This window comes from Propithecus coquereli, unplaced genomic scaffold, assembly GCF_000956105.1.
Source record: "Propithecus coquereli isolate 6110/MARCELLA unplaced genomic scaffold, Pcoq_1.0 Scaffold120, whole genome shotgun sequence".
Lineage (NCBI taxonomy): Eukaryota > Metazoa > Chordata > Mammalia > Primates > Indriidae > Propithecus > Propithecus coquereli.
The window spans coordinates 5863028-5887999 of NW_012136081.1; the positions used below are offsets into that span (position 1 = coordinate 5863028).

General features: G+C 62.4%; 2 protein-coding genes across 2 annotated transcripts in view; one reads left to right on the top strand and one right to left on the bottom strand.

The window, feature by feature from the left end:
* ALDH3B1 (aldehyde dehydrogenase 3 family, member B1) overlaps positions 1-5990 on the bottom strand; it is an 11538-nt gene extending 5548 nt beyond the window's left edge. Inside the window, exons 1-6 of the mRNA XM_012665568.1 lie at positions 5829-5990; positions 3384-3494; positions 3128-3248; positions 2780-2865; positions 2324-2405; positions 1-364 (exon numbers count right to left, since the gene is read on the bottom strand). The exon at positions 1-364 is cut by the window's left edge and continues 17 nt beyond it. Of these exons, the coding sequence (XP_012521022.1) occupies positions 1-364; positions 2324-2405; positions 2780-2865; positions 3128-3248; positions 3384-3494; positions 5829-5990 (926 nt within the window). The remainder of the gene's footprint in view (positions 365-2323; positions 2406-2779; positions 2866-3127; positions 3249-3383; positions 3495-5828) is intronic.
* Positions 5991-14735: 8745 nt separating this feature from the next.
* UNC93B1 (unc-93 homolog B1 (C. elegans)) lies at positions 14736-24643 on the top strand. Its single transcript, XM_012665648.1, has 11 exons — positions 14736-14914; positions 15024-15165; positions 15569-15722; positions 17886-18047; positions 18271-18403; positions 18806-18899; positions 19424-19548; positions 20141-20323; positions 20751-21024; positions 22928-23046; positions 23927-24643. Exons 1-11 carry the CDS (start codon positions 14825-14827, stop codon positions 24251-24253), a joined length of 1803 nt encoding a protein of 600 aa, XP_012521102.1. The 5' UTR covers positions 14736-14824; the 3' UTR covers positions 24254-24643.
* The last annotated feature ends 329 nt before the right edge of the window (positions 24644-24972 follow it).

The window sequence follows — 24972 nt, forward strand, 5'->3', positions numbered from 1 at the left end:
CTCTGGCCACCGATGGCCACACGGCCACAGCCCAGCAATGCCCGGAGCCGCTGGAACTGCTTCTGGTTGATGATGCGGCCCAGGTTTGGGGAGCTCTGGGGGTCGTCGCCATAGAAGCGGGTGATGGCGCTCTGCAGGGCGGGCAGCAGGCGCTCCTGGGTCTCCGGGCTGCACAGGATGTAGTCAGGGGCCACGCAGGTCTGGCCGGCGTTGAAGTAGCGGAACCAGGCCACGCGGTTGGCCACGGTCTGGGGGTCGCAGTTGTCGTCCACGTAGCAGGGGTTCTTGCCCCCGAGCTCCAGAGTGACGGGTGTCAGGTGCTTGGCGGCGGCGGTCATGACGATCCTGCCCACACGAGGGCTCCCTGGGCGTGGAAAGCAACCAGAGTGGCCTTTCAGTCACCTGGACCAGGTGGGATGGCCTGGGCCTGGGGGCCCCGTGACTCCCTGGAGAGGCAGTGGGGTGGGGTCGGTGCTGGCCTTCGCCTGGACTTTTCTTGCCACCAGCTGCCACCCTGTAGCCCAGGACCCCGCTCATCCTTTCCTCACCCCCGCCCCAGGCGCAGAGCCTGCGGGAGAAAAGACGCAGCTGCCCCTGGTTCCGCCTCCTGAGCTGGGCCCCTCGGCTCCTACCCGCCTCTGTGCCTGACCCTGGCTCACCTTGCAGGGGACTCTGCAAAATGCCACGTGAACCCTCCCCACATCTCCATTCTCCTCTATAACCTTTGGGGATCCTCATCACCCAAGGCTGGAGTCCAGCTCTTCGTCTTGTAACGTCTGGGTCTCTCCTCTGTCTGACCTAAACCTGGCAGCTCTGCCACCCTCACCATCCGCCTGTCCCTCCGTCCTGACCCTCCGAGTGGACTGGCCCAAGCCCATGCTGTCATCCTCATGTGCTTCCCGGCTCGGCCTCCCCTGTCCTCTGCGCTGACCTCCTGGGCCTGACAGTCTCCCTCGTCCACCCCGCGTCCTCTGCCGCAGACCCGCCTGGGCCTCAGGACCTCCTCCCCAGGCCTGGCCCAGGGCCCGTGCTGCCTCGTCTGCCGGGATGGCCAAGACTCATGGCCACACGGCCCACCTGTCACTTCTCTGCTCTCGCCTCTGCCCCGCCCGCTGTGGCTCTCCCTCGGCTCCTTTTGTCTTTGCGCAGACGTGGCCTGGCCAGTCCCGCCAGGCGCTCCCCACCACGGCCCCTCTTCCAGCCCCACAGTTCGCATCCTCTCCACGCCTGCTCTCTGCCCCTCGCTGACTCAAGACCTCGAGGTTTTGTCTGTCCAGTCCCTGCTGTGCGGCGAAGGACAGCCCGCGTCTGGCCCGTGCTCTGCACGCTCAGCATGCTGCTGACTGAGCGGTCAGCAGAGCTTCCCAAGGCGCCATGTGCCATACAGGACGTCATCGTCGCTGCATTCACTCTCAGCCCGCAGCCCCGTCTTGGGGATGGCCCCAATTTTACAGGGAAGGAAACAGGCCTGGAGCAGTTGGGGGCCTCGGCAGGCAGAGTAGGTCCCGGCAGGGTCTGTCGGCCTCCGTGCGGGCAGCCGGGGTGCCTGGCCTGGAAGCTGCCTCCTGGGGCCTCCTTTCGAGGCAGCTGAGGACCCCACCCCTGTGCCCCCTCCATCCCCTCCCCGTTAGCAGCTGGGGTCAGACAGGGCTTTTCTTGGGCTGGAGGCAGGGTCTGGAGAGGAGCGGGCCAAGGCTGTGGCCCTGCTCTGACCCTGTGCGCAACGTGGGAGGCCAGCCAGGGGCCACTCAGACCTGGCCTCCTCGGCTCTTCCGTCTCTTCTAGAAACTTGTCCTGCTCACTTGAAGCCAGACAGTGTCTGTGCCATGCGGGCACATGCCAGGATGATAGCAGGTGACTTCCGGCACCCATCTCACCAAGGACTTCGGTGCAAATCCCAGCCTGTCCTGGCCAGCATGGTGACCCTGGACAGGGCCCTGTGTCCCTTCATCACCCTGAGCCTCCAGTCTCTGGTCTGTCCTGCCTGCAGGGGTGGCCGTGGGACTAGTAGGTGGCCTGCAAGGGCCTGGCGCAGCGGGAGCTCAGCACGGGCAGGTGCCGTGATTCATGAGACTGGTTGGCGGAGGCAGGCTGTGGCCCTGGACGTGGGACTCTGTCCCTTCCTGAGGGGTCCTGGGGTCCAGGGCTGCTCCCAGCCTGGTTGAGAGAGGAACAAGCGGGTCGTGGAGCCCCAAGTACAGCCCCAGAGCTTGCCCAGTCTGGGTCCTCCTGGCTGGCTGCTGCCTCGGTCCCTTCTGGACTCCCTCAAAGTTAGGGACAAGACCCCTGAGGGTGGGGCTGTCCTCCCATCCCCCGGCCTCACCTGTGAAGAAGATGTAGTCGAACTTGTGCTCCAGCAGCTGCGCCATCTCCTGGGGCCCGCCCAGCACCACGGCAAAGCAGCTCTGCAAGGCGGGACAGGCGGAGGCTCCCTCTGGGATTCCAGCCTGGAGAGCCCAGAGGCTGGCGTGCCCTCCCCTCCTGGCCCCTGGCCCCGTGCCTGGCCTGACCCCGAGTCGCCGGGCCTCCAGGTGGGTGGGGGGAGGTGGGAGTGGGGAGCTCCCAGAGGCCCAGTCCAACAGGGGTGAGGTTGGGTCTGGCTGGGCTGCAGGGAGGGCTGAGGCCAGGCCAGGTTGAGCAGGGCAGAGCAGAGGCAGACATGGGACCCCAGGGGACAGGCTCCTCAGAGGGAAACTGAGACTGAGGGGGTGGTTGGGACACGAGTCTGACCGTCAGGCCCTTCCATGCCAGGCGCTGCCCAGCCCACAGGCCTGCTCACCTGGTCCAGGTATCGGGGCAGCACCTCGGCCAGGACCTTCTCCACGCTGGTGCTAATCTCCGATGGCTTCAGCACCACGCAGTTCCCTGCAGGGCAGGCGGGGAGAGAGCTGGGGCAGGCGCCACCCACTCCTGGTCTCCACATACCCATAGGGTGGGCACCAGCCTCGCACGTGTTCGGAGGAGGAACGTGGTTCAGAGAGGGGACGTGACCAGCCCAAGGCCACACAGCCCGGGGATGGCAGACCAGACCTTGTGCCAGCTCTCCCCATGTCCTGCCTGGCTTCACAGGTGGCCTCGAGGCCTGGAGGTGGGGACAGCGGCAGGAAGGTGGGGGCTCAGGTCTCACCTGCGGCGAGGGCGCCCACCAGGGGCACCAGCGTCAGGTTCAGGGGGTAGTTCCAGGGTGCGACGATGAGCACCAGGCCGAAGGGCTCCTTCCGGATGAAGGCGGAGTCCAGCTGGGTGGCCTGGGCCGGGAGCCAGAGGTGAACGTGAGGTGTCCGGAGCCCTCAGCCCCTCACAGCCCCCCGCACCTGGAGAGGCCACCTGGTGGAGCCAACAGCCCCTGCAGCCCCCACTGCCCTGACGGCCGGTGCGCTCACCAGGTTCTTGGGCACTCTCTGGTCCTTCATCCAGGCCCGCAGGTTCCTGAGGGCCAAGGTGACCTCGCCCTGGCTGATGGCGATCTCGGACACCTCTGACTCGAAGGCTGACTGTGGGGAGGCAGTGGGGTCAGGGCTGGGCCTCCCGCTGCGAGGCCTGCTGTCGTTCACTCATTCATTCATTCCTTTGTTCACTCACCCCGCGCTCAGCGCGTGCGCCCTGTGTGAGATGCTGTCCCTGTGCCCAAACAGAGCGAGCTGCCCTGTGGGGCTGACCTTGTAGCGGGTAGTCAGTGTGACCGTGAGGACACTGATGGCGCTGATAGGATGTGGCGGTGCTACGGACAGCACAGAGCAGGGCTGGGGGTCGAGACAGCTAGAGCGTGTGCATGTGGGCGAGCGCGGCGGGCACAAGTGGCGCACACGAGCTCACGTGTGTTTGCTCTCTTTTATACAAGATGGTCAGTCCAGGCCTCCAGGAGGGGCGACATTTGAGCAGTGATCTGAAGACAGGGAGGGAGAGAGCCTGTGGATACCTGGAGGTGGAATATTCTGGGCAGAGGTGCTGGCATGTGCCAAGGCCCTGAGGTGGGCAGGAGTTTGCTCTGTTCCTGCCCAGCAAGGAGAGCAGTGGGCAAGGTGACAGGGCCAGGCAGCCAGGGCAAGGACTCCTGAGCAGAACAGGGATGGGACCTGCCCAGGGTTTTAACAGGACTGCCTGTGTGGCCTGCTGTGCCTTGCTGTGTGGGGATCTGTCTGCAGGGGACACGGGGCAGAGCCATCCCCGGGTAAATGCTGGCATTTCATAGTCCGGGGCCAAGGGCACTACCCGGTTTCCAGGCGGGAGTGAGAAGGAGAGGAAATCAGTAAGGACGTTGTCCCGATCTCTGTCAGCTGGTGTGCCCTGCCCTGCCCCCGGGAGCAGAGACCTGGCCGGCGGTCTGCAGGCAGCTGGAGGCCGGGCCAGGGGTGCGGAGCCAGGCTGACCCCACCTGAGGCACCACAGGCTCTCATGCGTCAGAGCAGAGGGCCAAGGGGCCAATAAAGCCCAGAGAGGGGATGCCCTCCCCGGGCCGCTCAGCAAACCAGGGGCAAGGCCAGGCCCAGAGCTGAGCCCTGAGGGGGAGGGGAGTGTGACTTTCGAGGATGACATTGCGGCCACCAGCACTTCCTAATCATGAGCCTGGTTCCAACACGCTTCCAGCTACCCCCGTGCATGGAGCCCTCGCTCCCTCCTGGTGAGCCTTGCAGCCTGTCCACTGTGCCTGGTAAGGTGCCTGGGACCGGAGTGAGGTCTGGGCCAGTTTACTGCAACGGCTGGACCCAGCCAAACAGCATGACTTTGGAAGAGCAGGCTGTCGTGAGCCGGTTCAAACTCTGGCTCTGAGCCTCCTGCGTGGGTAACTGGCCGCCACTACCGAGGAGGTGTTGGGGTTCACTGAGAGAATGCAGCTGGGGCAGATGCTGCCCGGGGGTGGGGACGGGTGGGGGTGGCTGGATTTTCTGGGCAGCTGCCCCCTTTGTGGGGCCCCTGTACTTGGGTTGGGAAGGCGGGAGGGAGAATCTGAGCCAAAGGGAGAAAAGGGACCAGGTAGTCTGCTCAAGTCTCATGGAGGCTCAGAGGTCAGGGGTCAATCCCAGGAGGCAACAGGCTGGGGGAGGGTCTGGACCCTGTGGCCGTTGAGGCACAGGCAAGGGACATTTTGCCACAGGGCAGTGTGCTGCTTGGGGTTCTGCCGTGGCTGCCGCTGGAATTGGGAGGGGCTGAGCCCCCAGGGTTTGCACGGCGGCCGCGATGCCCCTGCATCCAGAGTGAAGCTGAAGTCCTCCACGGCCTGTTTGGGGAGACCTGCTGCCCAGACCTTATCTTTTGTGTCTCTGCCTCTCCTACCCGCTGCAGCCATGCTGGCCTCCCCACTGCTGCTCAAGCATAGACACATGGAGCACCTGCCTCGGGGCCTTGGCACATGCTGTGCCTGCTGCCACTTCCTCCCGGGTCCATGTGGGCTTTCCCTCTCCTCCTTCATCCCTCTGCTCTAATGCCCACTTCTCAGAGAAACCTCCCCTGAGCCTCCCCGACCCCACATGTAAAGCAGCAGCCTGGCCCTGCCCTCCCCCTTCACCTGGGGGTGTCTCCATGGCAGTATTTCAATCCAACACGCTATGTCATTATTTATTTACTGTCATATTATCTCCATGGGCACAGGGACTTTGTTTCATTTCTGCTGTATCCCCAGAGCCTAGAACAGCACATGGCACATAGTAGGTGTTCAATAAATAGCTGTTGCAGGAAGGCAGAAACGGATGGCTGGACGAATGCAGGAGAGCAGGCTCTGGCCCAGGGAAGGAGCTGGGCTTCGATGGGCTTTTAGTTCCCCTTCACAAGGATGCAGCTGTCCCCATCCCCTTGTCCCAGCTGCTCCCCACCCCCACCCCGCTGCCTACCTTGTGCAGGTCCTGGGCCAGCGCGTCCTGCAGAAGCTGCTTGTTGTCCTCAAGGAAGCGGCCCAGGCCCCTGAGCTGTGCAGCCCGGAACTCGGCCGGCCGCGTGCGCCCCGTGTTGAAGGCCCCCCGAAGCTGCCGCAGCGTGTCCTCGAAGGGGTCCATCCTGCCGGAGGGGCAGCGTGGGCTGGACGGCCGGGGCTGCTCCTCCTTCACGGGCGCCCTCCCGCCGTCCAGGGCCCGCGGCACCCCTGCTCTTACCTGCCCCCCACCACAGGACACACCCAGACACACACCAACAGACCCACAGACCACTCCTGGAGTGGCCTGGAGGCTTGGAGTCGGCTGGAGGCCTGGACATGGGCTTGGGGACAGCTATTCCATGGCCCCCACGGATGGGCAGAGGGTCACGCTTCTTCCTGCCACATAGAAATTAGCCCCAAGCCATGGCCTTAACCTGCTCTGGTGCCCCCCCCACCCCCCCCGGAGGCGGCCTCACCCCTGCCGGGCCTGAGTGGAGTAAACAGGAGTTTGCTAAGTAGAAGGACATTCCCCAACCACGGCCACCAGCTTGGAACACTCCAGACACAGAATTCTCTGTCCTCCCCTGTCCCCAGCCCAGGCCGGCTGGTGGTGGCTCAGAGGCCTGGGTGACCTTGGGCAGTGGCCTCCTCTCCCCGAGCCTCAGCTGCCAGGGAAGAGGGGAAGGATACCTCGGGCCCCCAGAGAGCCAGCTGCCCACCCGGCCCAGGCTGCTGTGTTTGGAGGAGGAGGTGACGGTGGAGGTGAGGGGTGAGAGGGCAGTCGTGTCTCCATGCTGTCACCAGCCAGGGCTGGCAGGCGGGGTAGGGGCCCTGACATTCCCCCGGGCCCTGCCTGTTTACCTGAGGCTCATCAGAGGAGCGCTCTGACGCACTCACTGCTCGGCCTGGTGCCAAGGACCCGTGGGGACCCTTTCCTCCTTCTTTGATTCCCTTCCCTTCAGGGCTCAGTTTGGCTGATGCCTCCTCCAGGCCGACCACCCTAATTACTCCCTCATCCACCCCCACAGTGGCCCCTTGGCTCCGCTGCCCACCGACGGGGTCTGGGTGTGACAACTGCCTAGTCACACTCTGTCCCCATGCCTCGCCCGTTGCCCCCTCCCCATGGACTGGGAGGCAGGCCCCTCTTTGCCTACTTAACTCATCATTTGGGACTTGGTGCCCCAAACGCCTCATCTGTTGGGGCCATGACTATAGCTCCTGCCAGCTGGCTGGTGTTCTCGAAGGCTGAGACCATGCTGTCTGCTCTGCGCCAGGGCTGGCATCCGTGCCCCCAAAGCTGTGCTGTCGTTTAGCAGCTCCCCTGAGGGCCGAGCCCACCCCAGCCCAGGATGGCCTGGCCCCACACGTGTGCCGAGAGCCGGTCTGCAGCCCTGGGCCGTCCCCCCGCTGGTGTGACTGAGGGGCTGAGCTGTCCCCACAGGCCTCCTGCTCTGATTGGGAGAAACCAGGCAGCTGCCTCAGCATAAGACAGGCATGGTGGCCCCCAGAGGGGGTGGGCAGGTCACAGAAGGGAGACTGAGACCCAGGAGCCAAGAGCCCTGCCCGCCTCTGGAGCTGCCGTCGGCCTCATCTCCTGGCTGTGCCTCTTACTGGCTGCGTGACCTTGGACAGGTCACTCACCCTCTGCCTCGGTTTCCTCATCTGTAACATGGGGACGATCGTAGCACCTGGTATCCTCATGACGATTAAATGACACAATGCGGCATAAAGCATTTGCCATTGTGCACACAGAAAGTGCCCGCAAAGGCCGGCGCGGGTGTTTGCACTACGCAGTCTGCAAATATTTACTCGCCGCCTGCCCTCCCGGCCTGCGTCTGCTCTGCTCTCGCCCTCAGACTTCACCGGTGGGTTCCAATGGCAAACCTGCACCTCTCGCCCTTCATGAGAGTCCCCACAGAAGCCACAAAAATGTGAGGCACGGAAGGTGAATGGGGGACCTGTGGGCAGGGCAGTGGGCAGGGGCTCTGCGGGCGGGGGCGGGGGGCCTGGATGGAACATTCCAGCAGCCTCTCCTAGCAACACTGAGGCCAACTCACCCAGGGCAGCAGGACGCACATCTCCCCTGCAGGGCCTGGCATTGTCCCCTGTGGTTGGACACTCTGGACTGAGAGCCCAGCAGGGAACAGGGAGCTGGGCAGGACCCAGGCAGGCAGAGGAACTAAGGCTGCCCCCTGCCCGTGGGGGACCCTGGGCCTGTGGCCTCACAGAGGAGCTGAGCAGCCACTGTCGACCCACAGAGCAGGGGACTCCTGCACCGGGCGCTGGGCCGGGGCCCCCGAGCTCCCTCGCCTGGCCTGCGTCTGGAAGGATGCGGAGTTCCACCGTGCCTGCCTGATGCATTTAGCCACCACACCAGCCCAGCTGGGGCCACTGTTCGCCCACTGAAAGAGATGGAGACCAAGGCCCAGACAGAGCAAGGAGCTTGCCCAAGTCCACCCGCTCCTCGCACTGGAAACCCCGAATCCAGGGGAGCAGAAGGCTATGCGCCCCTGACCCCCTACCTGCTGGCTGGACACCTACTGCCCTGCTGTCCCCCGGGGGAGGGGCAGCCAGAGTCCTCCGGGAAGGGGAGACTTCTGGGATGGGGCCCGAATTGCAGACCCAGGGCCAGGCAGACATAGGCGCGTCAGCTGGGGGAAGGGGGTGCCCAGCCAGGGTGAGAAGTGGCACTGTTTGGTTCCGTTCCCTCGGCCGCCTCCTCTCGCCACTGCTGCCAAGCCCACCGTGCTAGGCTGGGTCCGAGACCTCTTCTTGCCTCCTTGGACTGAGCTGCTGAGGTCCAAGGACGAGAGGCCCAGGGTCTCCGGGGCATGGGCCCCTGCAGCTGGCTGAGGTGGCCCCAGCTTCAACCTGCTACTCCGGGTATCTGTCCCAGATCTGCAGCTTCTGGGCAAGCAGGGTGCGTTGGGAGTTGCTACATCATTTGATGGTGAAAGACATTTGATGGGGGACAGGGCAGGACCAGGCACTTCCTCTCAAGGCCACGGGCCTCTAACAATGATGACCAGCGCTGACTGTGCCAGGCACCGTGCCAAGGCGGTGCTCGCTGTGGGTGCCTGTGGCTTCTGGCACAGTGCTCCAGAGAGGTCTCTCGGAAGCGGGTGGAGGGAGGAATGGGCCTGGCACTCGGGTCTGCTGGCTCCAAAGCATGACAGGAGTGAACTGCCGCCCCTGCCCCGTCCTCATGGCAGGGTCCTGCTGAGGGACCGTCCACAGGGCAGACCCACGGCTCATTCCCACCCCCACCCGTCAAGTGGGCTGGATTCTGGGGGGAGGAGCCTCCACCCTTCTCTCATTCTTCCTGCCTCGGTTTCCTCATCTATGCCACAGGCCCGGGAGGCAAGGACATCATCCTGAGACCCAGGTGGGGACACAGATGTGACAGAGGGAGTGAGCGTGGTGGTTCGAGGGCCGGGGGGACCCTCAGCAGGGCAGGCAGAAGGCAGGGGTCCTGGGCTGGCCTCAAAGGCCCCACAGGCCCTGATACCCCAGGGTCTCTGATTCTAGTCTCCTGCCATTTAGCCTTGTTAAACGTTACGGGAGGCTGTTGTTTTAGATGGAACTTCTGCACCAGGCCCCAGCAGATCAGACCAACCAAAACGGAGTCACTCGTGCCAAGTGCCAAGTGATCAAACTGAAATTGTTGGTGGGCAGATAGATCCCAAAACAACAGACCAGTTTTCCTGAAAGCAGGAGACTCCCGTCTACCTGAGTCGGCAATATGAGGGCATCTGCTCTGTCCTAACCCTTAGAAAAGCAGCCTGGAGTAACCTGGTGTTTGCCCACCGGTCTGTGTTTCCCATTCTTCTGCCTCCTTGTCACCGCCGCTCAGAGCCCACCGTCCCGCCACTGCCTGGCCAGAGTTCGCCCTCTGCTTTGCAGAATGGAGGCTGCCTCTGTCCGTGAATTGGGAATAAAAGCCAGTTAGATCTGTAACTAAGTTTCTTGTCACCTTGGCTTTTGATAGCCCTAACCTGGATTTTCACAAGGTCTCCCAAAGCTCTGGGCAGCACCGCTCCCGTCCGTGAGGTCCTTAGGGAGCTGGGGGCCGAGCCAGCCCCAGCCCCACCCCACGGAGAGGCTGCGGGCCCTGGCCACAGCTCTCTGCCCCCTGCCACCTCCCTCTGATAAGCCCCTCCTGGGGTGGGGCAGGTCCGGCAAGCCCCTCCTTTCCTGGACGCTGACAAAGTCCATGACCGAGGAGGACTCTCCCAGGGTCATTCGCTGCCGTGTCCCCGCACCTGCGCGGGGCATGCACGGTGGTGCCCAGGAAATAGCTGTTGCCTGAAGGGACACTTGGCCCCTTCGGGATGGGAAGCACCCTCCTTCCTGGGGCAGCTGGTCCCTCAGCTCCCTCAGGAACACCCGGAACCCCAGCAAGAGGAGGCCACGGCAGCCCAGCTCGGACAAAGTGAGGGTGCTGCCAGCCGTGGGCCCCCCCAGCCTCTCCTGGCCTTCTCCTTTCCCTTCCTCACCGGGGGGCAGATGAGCCCAGTGAGGACAAGGCCGCCTGTGTGTGCAGCTGCGCGCGGCCAGCCCTGCCCCTGTGGCCGGCGACCCGGGGTGGCTGAGCGGGATCCCGCCCTGACTGCTGGCCCGCTACAGCCCAGCCTCCCCGGAGTACTGTACCTGAGGCCCCGCCAAGCCGTCCTTCCTCCTGGCCGTCCCGCTCTGCCCGGGCGCCCTGCTGCTACGAAATGCCCAGCGCTGGGCCGGCCCTGGGGCGGGGCTCCCTGGCCTGGTTCCTGACTTGGCTCTGGGCTGGCTGGAGGCTGCACTGCCTCCCTCAGGCACCTCTAGAGCCTCTCCGGGGCTGCAGAGAAGGAGCCGGGCGGAGAGGGCCCGCACCGGGCCAGAGCACGCGCGCGTTTCAGCTCGGAGCCGAGGGGCCCGGCCCAGGGAGAAAGAGAGCCGGGCAGTGGCTGCAGGAATCGTGGTGTGGGGTGGGGCCCAGCTGCCTGGGATAGCACGGAAGCCTCTGTCCCCCATCCCTTGAGGCCTCCCCCACCTCAGCCTCAACTTCCCCATCTGCAAAATCAAAAGGTCACACCCAAAGATGGCTGGAGTCCAGAAATACAATCTCAGGGGCCATGCCTGCTGCCTGCTCTGTTTCCCAGCCCCCGTGTATCTGTCCCTCAACACCACCCATGGACCACCCCATTCACGGAGCCTGTCACCCCCAAAACCTGACAGTTTGCAAATGAGGAACGGGGGATGGCCACATGGGGCGTGAGTGGCAGGAATTCTCACTCCAGAGCTGGGGCTGCATCCATCCCAGATGTCCCCTCTCCCTCCTGGGGACGAGTGCTGCCCTCCACCCTCTAGGACTTTGGTCATGATGCTAAGCATCACCACGGTGGCTCCTGTGGTCCCAATCTGTCTCGGGTGCCAGAGCTGTGCCAGGGGGTCTGTCCCCTGCCTTGGCCCCGGCCCACCCCTGCCGGAGCCAGCACAAACGGGGATGGTGCCCAAGCAGCTGCTGGTGTCAGACAGGCAGGTGATTGGGTTACAGGTGTGGGGGAAGGAACATCCTTTGTGCCACTTCCTGGGCCCACTGCCACCGCAAGCTCCCTGCGCGCTGCTGCCCTGGGTCCGCCTGGGCTCCTGGCCCCGGGGCCTCTGGGCCGACCTGGCACCTGGGAGGTGCCCATCACTGCCACCTCCTTCCCGGCTCCCCCGCCTACCTGGGAGGGCAGAGAGGTCCCCTGGTCCACACTCACTCTGGTAGCCTCTGGATTTCGCTAGTTAGGGTGGGGGTAAGGGGCTGCCGAGGCCCCCAGTCCTCTGTGTGGGATGGAGCCCCCGGCCGCCGTCAGTCACGTGGCTCAGCATGTGACAGCCCTGCCCTGCTGCTCTCTGGAGCTGAGCCAGGCAGGAGCGACAGCAGAGCGGGTGCCAGGCAGGGCTGCGCCAGGGCTGAGCCTGCAGCTCTCAGCCAGGAAGGAGGCCCAGAGAGGGGCAGCCACTGGTCTAAGGCCACACAGCAAATCAGGGACCCAGGTGGGGAGGTTCTGGTGGGTGGGAAGGGTGTTATAGGATCCTGAGCAGTGGGAGGGCTGTCGGGAGACCTCCTCCTACAGGGTCTGAACTTGTCATGAATTCAGGGAGGAGGCCCCCAAAGAGGCCTGTCCTCCTGGGATGGGGTCCTCGCCTCCCCTAGTCCAGGAGGCCACACACCTCAGAGGCGACAGGGGCTGGACACTCCCCTCTCTGGGTTGGGCTCAGTGGGGCCTTGGAGTTATGTCCTTGTTGAGGAGAGCCCAGGATAAATGGGGGGCCCTCTGGGAGGGGCGCCACCAGGAGCTACTCTTAGAGCCAGCTCTGGTGGGGAGGGGGCTCCGCTGAGGCTCCAGGCCCAGCCAGGTGGGGCAGGGAGAGGGGAGCACAGAGGGGCTGAAGTTCCTGATGTGGCCAAGTTCACGGCTCTGGGTCAGACCAAGCAAGTGCTTCACCTCTTTGGGCCTGGGTGTTCTCATGTGACAATGGGGCGACGGTTGGGGGTTGTCGATGGGTAAATGAGATGACGCAGTAAGCACTTAGCTTGGTACCTGGCACAGAGGCGGTTAGGTGAGAGGCCTGGGTTCATATCCTGGTCCTGTCACTTATCTGTGTGACCTCAGGTTAGTGTCATAACCTCTCTGTGCCTCTGTATTCCCATCTATAAAATGGGATACGCAATAGTAAAACACACCCAGGCGATTGTAAGGGTGAAATACGTCAATCCGTGTCCGTGGGCCTGTACTTGTTACCACTCCAAGTGCCCCTGTCCCCCTCTGAAGGAGTCTGACGAGAGCCACCATCCAGGCTGCAGGACAGGAGGGTGGCCCAGTCCCCTGCTGGTGCCAATACCTGCCCTCCAGACCCCCTCAGCCCCTGCATCCTCTGCCAGGGCCCCGGCTTTGGGCTTCCCACTGCTCCCCGCCTTCTGCTCCTGTCCCGAGGCTACAGAGGAGCGCTGAGGCCCAGAGAGGGGCTGGGACCGCCCAGGTCAGCTGTTGCCCGTTGGCTCAGGGCTTCTCTCTGCCTCTACCAGGGCCTGAGAGCCCCTCTCCCTGGGCTGGGCCCGTCGTGGGAGGAGGGGCCAGGCCCTGCTGCCAGCGCCACCTCTGGGGCTTAGTTTGGAGGAGCTGACATTGTTTCTACCTTTGGCCTCCATCCCCGGGGCAGAGGGGCAGGGGGGGTGGGCTGCGCATAGGCCATGGCAGTGGGTGGATGCATTCATTCATTCATTCATTCCCTCCGGTCTCAGACACCTGCTGAGCCTGGCTCACAGGGCCTCAGACCTGCCTAAGAGCATCTCACTGCCTCGCCTGCCGACAGGCTCCTCAGCTCACCTGCTAAGTGACCTTGAGCAAGTCTCGTCCCATGGCTGAGCCTCAGTTTCCTCACCTGTAAAATGGTGTTGATTCCACCTGCCTGACAGGGCTGCTGTGAAGGTCAAACACGAGCACATCTAGAAGGCACCTGAGACGGCACCTGGTACACAGTAGGTGCTCAACATGTGTGAACGCCTCCTGCACCTGTCCCTGCCCTCCTGAGGGAGTGGCTGCCCCAGGCCTTGTCCCCAGGCCCTGGCCCTGCCTTCCCTCCCCTCCTCGCTGGCCTTGAAGGCTAGACCCACCCTGGCGCTAAGGAGCAGGGCCCCCAGAGGCCAGCGTGACCCCTGCTAGGGTGCAAAGGTAGAGGCCACAGGGGCCCAGTGCCCAGGACGCAGTCGGCGCTCAATGAGCAGTAGAGATTGCCAGTCACTCATTCATTTGCTCACTCAGCAAACCTTTACTAAGCGCCGACTGTGTGCCAGACGCTTCACACAATTCTCATATGTGCTCAGACATTATTGTCTGTGCTTTACAGCTGAGACGACAGAGAGTATAGTGACCTGGCCAGAGCCACCCAGAGAGGACACATGGGGATTCAAACCCGGCCAGGCCTGAGTCCCCGGCCCATGATGTTTCCAGGGTACTCTTCACATAGGAGTCAGGCTGGGGTCCTTGGCGCTGGGCGAGCCCTGCTCCCCTGACTCCTGGGAGCCTCGTGTCAGCTGAAAACAGCAGCCACCGTTTCCTGGACATTTGCTGGCCAGACACTGGGTAGGGTCCTTGGCACACCTCAGCTTGGGGACTTCCCAACACCCTGTGAACCAGACTCAACTCAGACCAGGAGGAACAGAGGGGAGAGGGGAACTGGATAGTTTCTACTTTTTTTGGGGTTTTGTTTTCTTTTAGCTAGCCAGCTTTTGCAACCCAGTTTTCTGGATATTTAAAAAAGCGTCCCAGGTGGTTCCAGCCACGGGGACAGCCAGTGCTACGGAGTGTCAGCTCTGCAGGGTGGGCGCCCTGTGGGTACCAGCTGCAGCCCTGAACCCAGTGCCCGCTGGGTGGGTGCAGGAGCCTCTGGACCTGGCTGCAGGGTGTTGGTGGGGTCGCCCCACTGTAGTTCAGCAGCCGCCACAATCCCTGCCTCCCAGTGGCCCTCCCATTTGCAGATGCCGAAACTGAAGCTAAGGCGGCTGAGGCTGTGGGTCCAGCGGGTGCCACTACTGTCCCTGCAGGGCTCTTTGATGACCTGCAAGAGCAAGGCCTGGAGGTGGGGCTGGGGCTGACCAAGGCACCACTTAGGGGAGTTTATAACGGGTCTGGCACTTTTTAAAGCTTTGCATTAACTCTACAGTTCTGCCATAGCCCCAGGAAGCAGTGCTGAGTGTCCTTGTTTTACGGGTTAGGAAACTGAGGCACAGAGAAGTGGAGCTAATTCCCAAAATCCAGAGTCGGAAAGTGGCTGAGCAGGGATTTGAACTCCTATTTCACGTAGAGGGCACATGGGCACTCCCTGCACACGCGTCGCAGAGGAGGCGGCCCTAGGGGCGGGGCGGGCCGGGCCGGGCGGAGGGAGGAAGTGTGGGGCAGTCGCAGGGGCTCCCGGGCCGCCGCCGCGAGTCCTCCGTGGGGTCGGGCCATGGAGCCGCCGCTCTACCCGGTGGCCGGGGCCGCGGGGCCGCAGGGCGAAGAGGACCGGCTGGGGGTCCCCGACGGGCCCGAGGCCCCGGTGAGGAGCGGGACGGGGGCGCGAGGGGGCGCGGGGCCGGGGTCTCCGGGCGGGGCGGGCGCGGGCCCCGGGCAGCAGCCCGGTGGTGCAAGCGCGTGCGTGCCCGCAGCTGGACGAGCTGGTGGGCGCCTACCCCAACTACAACGAGGAGGAGGAGGAGCGCCGCTACTACCGCCGCAAGCGCCTCGGCGTGCTCAAGAACGTGCTGGCGGCCAGCGCGGGCGGCACGCTCACCTACGGCGTCTACCTGGGTACGCGGGCGCCCGCCCCGCCCCCGCCGGGAAATGGAGACCGTCGCCGGCCCGCGCTTCCCCTTTCACTTCCCCATCTGCGCTCCCGCGGCTGCAGCTGCGGCCGCCCACGGGGGCGGGGCAGTGTCAAGCGGGGCAGTGTCCCAGGTCCCAGCCAGAGCCTCTGTGTGGCTGGGGGTCTGGGCACCCTGGGCCCCTGCGCCCCCAGGGCCGGCGGAGCAATGCGGGTGGGGGGTCCGCTGAAGCTGCCACTGGCTGGCACACCTGTGACCTCTGTCCTGAGGGGCGCTGGAATCAGGGATCCTTTTGGTGTCTGGAGTTCCCCGCGAGGCTTGCCTTCCGGCCTCTGCTTGGTTGCCCCCAGAGCCAGGCTGCTCCCTCCATGCCCGCTCCCTGCCCCCAGGCCTCCTGCAGATGCAGCTGATCCTGCACTACGATGAGACCTACCGGGAGGTGAAGTACGGAGACATGGGGCTGCCCGACATCGACAGCAAGATGCTGATGGGCATAAACGTGACGCCTATCGCGGCCCTGCTCTACACCCCTGTGCTCATCAGGTGGGGCACAGCTGTCCCCGGGATGGCGGAGCGGTCACTCCCATCTCAAAGGGATGCAGAGGCTGTTGGACCATGAGGTCTCCAGCTGCCCTGGTGTCGCGGCGGGCAGGGAGCCAGGGAGAGGCCTTGGTGACCTGGGAGGGTGAGAGCGAAGGGGGTGAAACCTGGGTTTGGGGAAGGAAACAAGAGCGTTGCCCCGGGACACATTTGGTTTTGAGCAACGGATTCCCACAGGCTCCTTGCCTGGGCTTGTCTGTGCCCCATGTGACGTCCTCCCCTACAGCGCAGAGCCACTGTGACCCTCTGGGCTGGGGCCTGGAGTCTCTGGAGGCTCTCTGATCAGTCAGCGAAGCCCAGGCACACACTCTGCCCCGATCTCCTGTGACTGGTGTGGAGAGGGTATTTCTCACAGAAAGGGGCATGGCTGGGCAGGTGCCCCAGAGGGTCCACTCTAGGCCTGAGCCCTGCAGGCACGTGGCACAGCCTGCCTGCTAGAGCAAAAATCCCTTCCACAGCACCCTCTCGGACAGGACCCAGTGGACAAATTGGGTGGGCGTTAGTTACCCCATTTATTTACTTGTTAATCTCCTTTATCACAATTGTACAAACAGCGTTAGAATCATCATAATTGAAACCAGAAAAAGGATAAGCTCTCCAGTAAATCGGCCACCTCTGCTGTCCCACCTCTGCTGTTACCTGTAAATGGACAGCATTTACATCCTTGTCACCAGAGCGTGTGTGAGCATGTGTGTGCAACGCTCACTCTGGCTTTTTCTTCTCTTCGCCTATCTTAGCCTGCGCAGCCCTTGCAGTCAGGGCTTCTGCAATGGCAGCGTCTTCTGCACACGCGGAAGCGCTGAGCTCTGGCTCAGAGTTGGAAGTCACAGCTCCCTCTGTGCTTGTAGCTGTTTCCTTCTTTTGAAAATAAATTGTTAAAGATTCGTAGGATAAATTCTCCACAGTGCCCTTACCAGGTCAAAGGCATAGGAAAGGATTTATGGCTCCTGAAAACTATCACTTTTAGTAATAACAGCTAACCCTTATTTTGCTTCCTATGTGCTGAGTACTTTATAAGTGCAATTTCATTCCCAACAATCCGAGGCAGATGCTCTAATTTTATACGTGAAGAAACCATGAGGTTAAACACCTGTCCAAGTCCCACAGGCAGTAGCTGGGGAACTGAAGGTTTGAACCCCGGCCGAGTGACTCAAACCCACCTGTTCACCCCCTGCCAAAACTATCAGGCTGATTTGCCAAAGGGTTATGCCAATCTGCGTGACCACTGGCTATAGGTGTCATTTTTTTAAACCAGTCCTCACCAGCACTGAATGAGCATTTTTACTGGCATTTTACTTTTTGCTGTTTTGCTCCATGCAAATGTACAGTGCATTTTATGACCCAGATCAGAGGAGGCTGCCTAGCTAGCTACGTAGTATATGGCAAAATCAGGATCATGAAAGAACCAGGGCCGTGGGATAGAAGAGAAAGTAGCAAAAAATCAGGGTCATTCACATTTGAGCTTCCTGGAAGTTGAGACAAAGAAAGCAACTAATGAGCACAAATTAAGACCTGAAGATGCCAGAAGAGTTTTTTCACCTGACCAGCCTCCATGCTCTGGCCCTTATCCTGTCAGTCACCAAGGCCCTTCCACTGTCACTGTGTGACCTTTTCCTAGACCCAGAGAGGAGGAAACTTCCCAACCGACCACAGGAGCAATGGACAGGGAGGCAGGGGTGTGGGGGCTCCAGCTTGCTGCTCCCAGCAGGGAGGCCTCTTTCTCTCTCTTCTCTCAGCCTGAATCAAGGCCCTGGGATGTGTCCCTGGGCCCAAAGGTCACAGCACATGAGCTTGGAGAATGGGAGAGTCAGCCCAGAACACAGTAGCTGGGATCAGAGGCATGAGGGCTAGATGTGCCCATGGGCCACCGTGCCCATATTACAGCTGTGAAAACTGAGGCATATGGACAGAGTGTCTCATCTGAGGCCACTCAGCAAGTCTGTATCTCTGAGACTCCATCTTGGAGCCCTTGATTCCAGGGCCAGGGGTCTCTCCCTACCTCACATAGCCTTGGGAGCTGGGACCTGGGGTTGTCACCCCATTGGGTTCCAGGCCATTGGCAGTCTGGTATAACCACGGTGCCAGCGTCCCTCCCATTGTCCACAGGTTTTTTGGCACCAAGTGGATGATGTTCCTGGCCGTGGGCATCTATGCCCTCTTTGTCTCCACCAACTACTGGGAGCGCTACTACACGCTTGTGCCCTCAGCTGTGGCCCTGGGCATGGCCATCGTGCCTCTTTGGGCCTCCATGGGCAACTACATCACCAGGTGAGCTTGGTGGGCAGCGGAGCAGAAGGCTGGAGACCTGGTCAAGTCTCTGCTGTATTGCCAACGTTGGCTGGAGGACCTCGGGTCAGCCCCTTCCGCCCTCTGGGCCTCAGTTTCCCCACCTGTGAGACACTGGGGCTGGCCAACCCGTAGCTCGGGTCCAGGAAGTGGCCGCATGGCAGTGGCCAGAGCTGGGGAGAGCCTTCTCTCCTTTGCGGTCCAGGATGGCGCAGAAGTACTACGAGTACTCCCACTACAAGGAGCAGGATGAGCAGCGGCCTCAGCAGCGTCCGCCGCGGGGCTCCCATGCGCCCTATCTCCTGGTCTTCCAAGCCATCTTCTACAGCTTCTTCCATGTGAGTGCTGGTGGGCCCTTTGTGGGGGGCCACACACATTGGAGCCCATTCCACAGTCTCAGCCCTCTAGTCCTGCCTTCTTTCCTCCCTTCCTTCCTTCAATAGAGACAGGGTCTCACCATGTTGCCTAGGCTAGCCTTGAACTCCTGGGTTCAGGCAATCCTGCCTCAGCCTCCCAAGTAGCTGGGACTAGAGGCATGTGCCACCCCGCCCAGCCCCACCTTTCTGGAGCTAGCCCCAGCCTGCTCGCCCATAGCCAGTGAGACCTCATCTGGCATCCCCCTCATCAGGCCCCCAGGAAGTAGGAGGGCTCCTTTTCCCCAGGGTTGTACCCAGACTATGCCAGTGTCTCCTGCCTGGGCCTGTGCCTGAGTCTGGCCCCAACTGCCTCCCTGTCCACAGCTGAGCTTCGCCTGCGCCCAGCTGCCCATGATTTATTTCCTGAACCACTACCTGTACGACCTGAACCACACGCTGTTCAACGTGCAGAGCTGCGGTTAGTCTTCATGGGGGTGGAGGGGCCCCCAAAGCCTCCTCTATTCAGTCATTCGGCGACACTGGGCCCTCACAGGGTTCAGGGCTGAGAGCCCAGCATCCCACAGCTCTGGTGGGCAAGGCACAGGGCCCCGTAGGAGTATGTAGTTAAGACATCTAACCCAGCCTGGGGCGGGAGGGTGAGAGGGCAGGAAAGGCTGCCTGGAGGAGGTGCCATCTGGGCTGAGGCTGCCAGTGGGATCTCTCTTGGGGCCAGGCCATCAGAGCTCAGTCAGTGCAGGGTGAGCGTATGGAGCTGTGAGGTCGACTGGTGTCCCCCCAGTCTCAGGGCAATACAGTGGGCAGGGAGGGAGAGATGCTCCCCTCCTGGGGCACACCCAGCACCAGCGGCCCTAACCTGCGAACTCCTCCTCAGAGGAAGCACACATGACCCGCCCCCTCCACCCCACCTCCGCTGCCGCCTCTCCTCGCTGCATTTCCCCGTGGCTGGGTTGACAGTGTTCCCCACTCCTGCCCCCCTCCCAGGCACTAACAGCCATGGCATCCTCACCGGCTTCAACAAGACGGTTCTGCGGACACTACCGCGGAGCCGAAACCTCATCGTGGTGGAGAGCGTGCTCATGGCGGTGGCCTTCCTGGCCATGCTGCTGGTGCGGCCCGCAATGGGGATGGGACGGAGTCAGCGAGGCAGAGCGGGACTCTGGAGAAAGGGTCTGGGCCTGCAGGCGTGGCCCAGGCAGGGTTCGGGCCTCCGGACGGGCCTTAGGCCTGGAGGCGCCGTCTGGCGAGGGGGCCGGGGCAGGGGCCTGAGGCTCGGAGGCGAGGCTGATGCCTGCAGACCGAGGCCCGAGTTGGAACCAGAGGCCAGCGGGAGGGGGCTAGGCCTGGTTCCCAGCGTGGTGCTGGAGACAAGGTCCTAGGGGACCGACTGAGACCTGAGTGAGGGTTGGGGACGGTCAAGGGCTGGAAGGTGTGGCTCCAACCCGAGGCCGTACTGGGAGGCAGAATTAAGGCGTCGGGGATGTGGGGGCGGCTATTGGTGCGTCTGATGGGCGGGGCCTTGGGCTGGAAGGCAGGGCTAAGGCAAGGCCCAGCCGGGCTTCTGGGTGGGCCTGAGGGGCGGGGCCTCGGACTGGGGGCGGGGCTGAGGCAAGGCCAAGGTCTTTGGATGTGTCTGCGGGGCGGGGCTGAAGCCCGGGGGCGGGGCCTGGCCGGCCGCCCCTTCATGGTGTGGGTCCGCAGGTGCTGGGCTTGTGCGGCGCCGCTTATCGGCCCACCGAGGAGATCGATCTGCGCAGCGTGGGCTGGGGCAACATCTTCCAGCTGCCCTTCAAGCACGTGCGTGACTTCCGCCTGCGCCACCTCGTGCCCTTCTTTATTTACAGCGGCTTTGAGGTGCTTTTTGCCTGCACTGGCATCGCCCTGGTAAGTACAGCCTCCAGCGGGTTGCCAGATAAAAGACAGGATGTCCAGTTAAACTTGAATTTCAGATAAACAACGAACAAATTCTAATTCTATGTATAAGTATGTACAAGTATGTCCCAAACATTCTTCTCCCTCTTCCTCTTCCCTCTCTTGCCCCCATTCCTCCTTTACCTTGGGCAAGGTATTTTAACCTCTCTGAAGGTGAAATGGGATAACAGCCATAAAGCATTTGGTTCACAGGGAGTACAGCCCTTGATGTCAAGGGACACAGTCCAAGAATTTTCACATTGTCTGTGCCCTTGGAGCCTTGGAGGGAGTTAGCACCCAGTGGTCCAGAGAGGGCAGGGTGTGGCCTAAGTGACACCTCACATGGGGAGGGCCAGAGCCTCAGCTGTCTGACCTCCAGTGCTCGTCCCTGTCCCCTTAGGGCTATGGCGTGTGCTCCGTGGGGCTGGAACGGCTGGCCTACCTCCTCGTGGCTTACAGCCTGGGTGCCTCAGCTGCCTCAGTCCTGGGCCTGCTGGGGCTGTGGCTGCCACGGCCTGTGCCCCTGGTGGCTGGGGCGGGGCTGCACCTGCTGCTCACACTCAGCCTCTTTTTCTGGGCCCCTGTGCCTCGGGTCTTGCACCACAGCTGGATCCTATACGTGGCAGCCGCCCTCTGGGGTGTGGGCAGTGCCCTCAACAAGACTGGACTCAGCAGTGAGTATAGCTATGGGCACTGGGGTGGCTGGGCAGGGGCCTTATGGCCACCTCTGGGCGGCTGGTGGGGTATAGACATCTCAGGGACAGACATGGGATCCCATGGACACACAAGGGGTCTGCTGTGGGGTCCTGTGGACGTGGCAAAGGTGGGTGGGGATTTCTGTGGACACGCCAGGGGTGGAAGAAAGTCCTGTGGACATTGTGCGGACAGATGGGTAGGGCTATGGACACCTTGGAGGCAGGTATAGGAGTTCCATGCTGTGGAGGTTCTGTTGACACTCCAGGATGGCCATGGGGCCCTATGGACACTGGGGGGTCAGTGTGAGATCTTGTGATACATAGGGTGAGTATGGGGCTCTGTGGACACCCCTTAGGGACAATGTGAAAAAAACACCTCAGGGATCTCTCCTTTTCATACTAGGGGACAGGGCCTACCTTGGCATAGTTTTCATGACACTGGGAGCAGATGTCGGGGTCTCTGCTCCAGGGAGCATGGGTAGCAGCAGGTGGCCCTGTCCACACCCCAGGGCATAGGCGCAGATATGGGCCTTTTTATAGAGAGGAGCCAGGAGCAGGCATGAAGTCCCAGCCCAGTACCAGAGTCCAGACCCCAAGTTTGGGCTGCTGGGGAACCGGCCTGTTTGCAGAAGGTGGGGGTGGGCCCCAGTTCAGTTGTGTGATGCTCTCTGCCTGCAGGTGGGCACGTGCCAATGACGTGAAGCTGGTGCACACAGGTGCAGCCATGTGGGGCATCCACATGGGCATCTGTTCTGATGGGCCAGTGCTGTTAACAGTTTTGAATGTCACCCCTGGGGTGTGGAGTGGTGGAGGTCGTGCCTGCTGCAGGGGCTGGCTCAGGTGACCCCTGCACCCACCATCTGAGAGACAGTCAGGCGTCTCTGTCTGTTGTAGGGGATGGTGCCCCACACTCTGGACCATGCTCTCTTGGCCCTTTTGCTCAAGGGCAGCCAACACTGGGGAGAGTCCAGCCTGGGTATCCTGGGCCCATGTTGCATGTGGACTGGGCCTAGTCCCAGCATCCCCTCTGCCCAGCTTCACGTCCTGTCTCCTCCTTGTTGACCCCAGGAGTTCTGCGTCCCTTCACAGCAGCACTGTGGGGTACAGTCACACTGCAGGGCCCCAGGACAGGGGTGTTAATGTCCCAAGTGCCTGGCGAAGGTGTTATTGCCAGCTTGCACAATTCACCGGGTACTGTGCAGACTTTCTCACTCTAGAATTTCATAACACAACATACAATATATGTAAGCTCATTTCACAGTCAGGAAGGGTGGCTCTGGGAGTTAACTTACCCTGAGTCACCTGCAGAGCCAGTATTTGAACCCACATGTGTACCTAAACTCTCAGCTCTCTGCAATGTATAGTCCTAAGAACAAGTCTGTCTCTCCTGACTTCCTGTCCAGTGCTCGTTCTGCCCGCTCTGGGGAGGATTCTTGGGGAAACAAGTCCCCCTCCTTCCCACACTTAGCTTCAGATGTGATTGGCAGAAAGTTCGTTGCTGCAAACAGTTTGCCCTCCCTAACCCTGGCTGAGGAGAAACAGCCCCTGCATGCTTGGCACTGCGAGCCTGGGGCCAGGGACCGGACATGACTGAGCACAGAGCTTTCTTCTTTTGGGGCCACACATGTGTCCCAGAGTGAGAGCCACCTACATGCACACAGCCAGGCTTCCCTGCTCTTACCTGTGCTTCGCGTCAGGGCAGCGTGGTAACCAGGGGCTCCGCTAGGGGGCGGGCCAGGACCAGCTTACCGCGCTCCCTTGGCGCTCTCCTGCCCTGGGCTGGGACCAGCGCTGGGCCTAGGGGAGTTGCAGGTGGGACATCAGCAGCCTCAGGCCCCAGGTGACACCTCTCCCTTGCATGCCCTGTCCCACTTGCCTGCAGCACTCTTGGGAATCCTGTATGAGGACAAGGAGAGGCAGGACTTCATCTTCACCATCTACCACTGGTGGCAGGCCGTGGCCATCTTCATCGTGTACCTGGGCTCCAGCCTGCCCATGAAGGTGAGGCTAGGTGGGGTTAGGGGGTCCCAGGCCCCACCCCCAAGAAACAGGTACTTTCTGAGCACCCACCCTGGCTTCACAGCCTCTTTAAGAGCACCATGTCCCAAAGGCCATGCCCTATTCCCCCAGCCCACTGGGTGGCGCCCAACCCAGCACCCCACTTACTGCCTCACTTCCTGCCAGCCTCGGTTTACCCATCTCTGAGGGGGTTCGCAGTTTGCCCTTTCCTTATGGGTGCATCCCACCTGCCCTGTTCACCAGACGTTGGGCTGGCACTGGATGCCCAGGGTCTGTCTCCCTCCGTGGCCCGCAGGGCAGTGGGTTCCTTGTGCTCTGCTCCCCAACAGTGGTGGGTCAGTTTGGCAGGTCTCGACCAGCATTTTTAAAAAATGAAATATTATAGAAAATAGGGCGTATGCACGAAGATATGGACTGAGTTATGATGTACAATTTCCGACTGTGGGTTACAGTCAAAAATGTCTAAAAAGCATTGCTATGGTCCCCTGGTGTTTAAGGGACACAGAGTCGTCTAAGGGCTGCACAGGAGGGCGAGGCCCGGACCGCACTTTATCAACATGTGCACATCTTCCCTATGAAGCAAGGGGATTATCACTCTCCCCTCTTACAGAGAGCGAAACTGAGGTCCCCAGGGGCGACTGCCGGGGGCAGTGCTGGGATTTGAGCCTTGCCTGCAGGAGGGGCCCAGGAGGCGTGGGTGGAGGGAGTTGGGGAGTCCAGGGCCAGGTGGTCGGGAAGGCTCCCGAGGAGGGAAGGGCGGCGGAGAAGCAGCTGGGGGTGCGAGGCGGGGATGGGAGTGGGCCTGTCCTGGCGCGGGGTGAGGCGGCCCGCTGGTCCCCTGCATCCCTCCCCTTGCGCCCAGGCTAAGCTAATGGTGCTGCTGGTGACGCTGGTGGCGGCCGCGGCCTCGTACCTGCGGATGGAGCAGAAGCTGTGGCGGGGCGTGGTCCCGCGCCAGCCCCGCATCCCGCGGCCGCAGCACAAGGTGCGCGGCTACCGCTACCTGGAGGAGGACAACTCCGACGAGAGCGACGCGGAGGACGAGCGCGGCGGTGGCGGCCGGGGAGACGGCGCGGAGGAGGAGGCGCCGCCCGCTGGGCCCCGGCCCGGCCCCGAGCCCGCCGGCCTGCACCGCCGGCCCTGCCCCTACGAGCAGGCGCTGGGGGGCGACGGGCCCGAGGAGCAGTGAGGGGCGGCCCGGGCCGGCCCGCAGGTCAGGTCGGGGCCTCTGCGAGCCCTGCACTGTCTTCGGGAAGGACCCTCTGTCCCGCCCAGGGAACGCCCCTCCAAGGCCCAGGGTCACCTGGAACTTCCGCAGCCCCCTGCAGGGCGGGGCGGGGCCTGGAGACCCGGGCCAGGCCCAGGGTTGGAAAGCGCACCCGAAACCCCAGGGGCCGTCCCCAGCGCGCGCCCAGCCCTGGAGGGGCCAGGATCTCCCCTGCAGCGGGCGCCCCAGTCCCGCCCGCGCACTGGCCCGGACGCGGGTGATGCGCACTTTGCACCTTCTATGCCCAAGGTCCGCCGAGAGCCTCGACTTTTTATAGAAAATGAGCAATAAAGAGATTTTGTATTGTCCTGACTGGGGAGTCTCAGGCCGTGGGGGGCGGAGAGCACCTGGCGTGTGTGCCTGGCAGACCAGGCTGCTGGGACACCGTCGTAGGAGGTCTTGACCGCTCAGAACGACCAGAGGTGGGGGCTCGGCCCCCCTGCTGGGGCGGAGTGTCCCTGAGGCCCGTCCTCCCCACACCGCCTGCCTTGCCGGCCCCACCACATCCACCCTGGAGAAAGAAGCGGCTGGAGTGGCTTGCGGGGACCTCAGCGCAGGAGAGTGTGACTGGCTGCTACTCCCTTGTGGGTCTAGAGAAAGGGACAGACTCCAGACGCCCAGGCCCAGATGACACCGCCCCC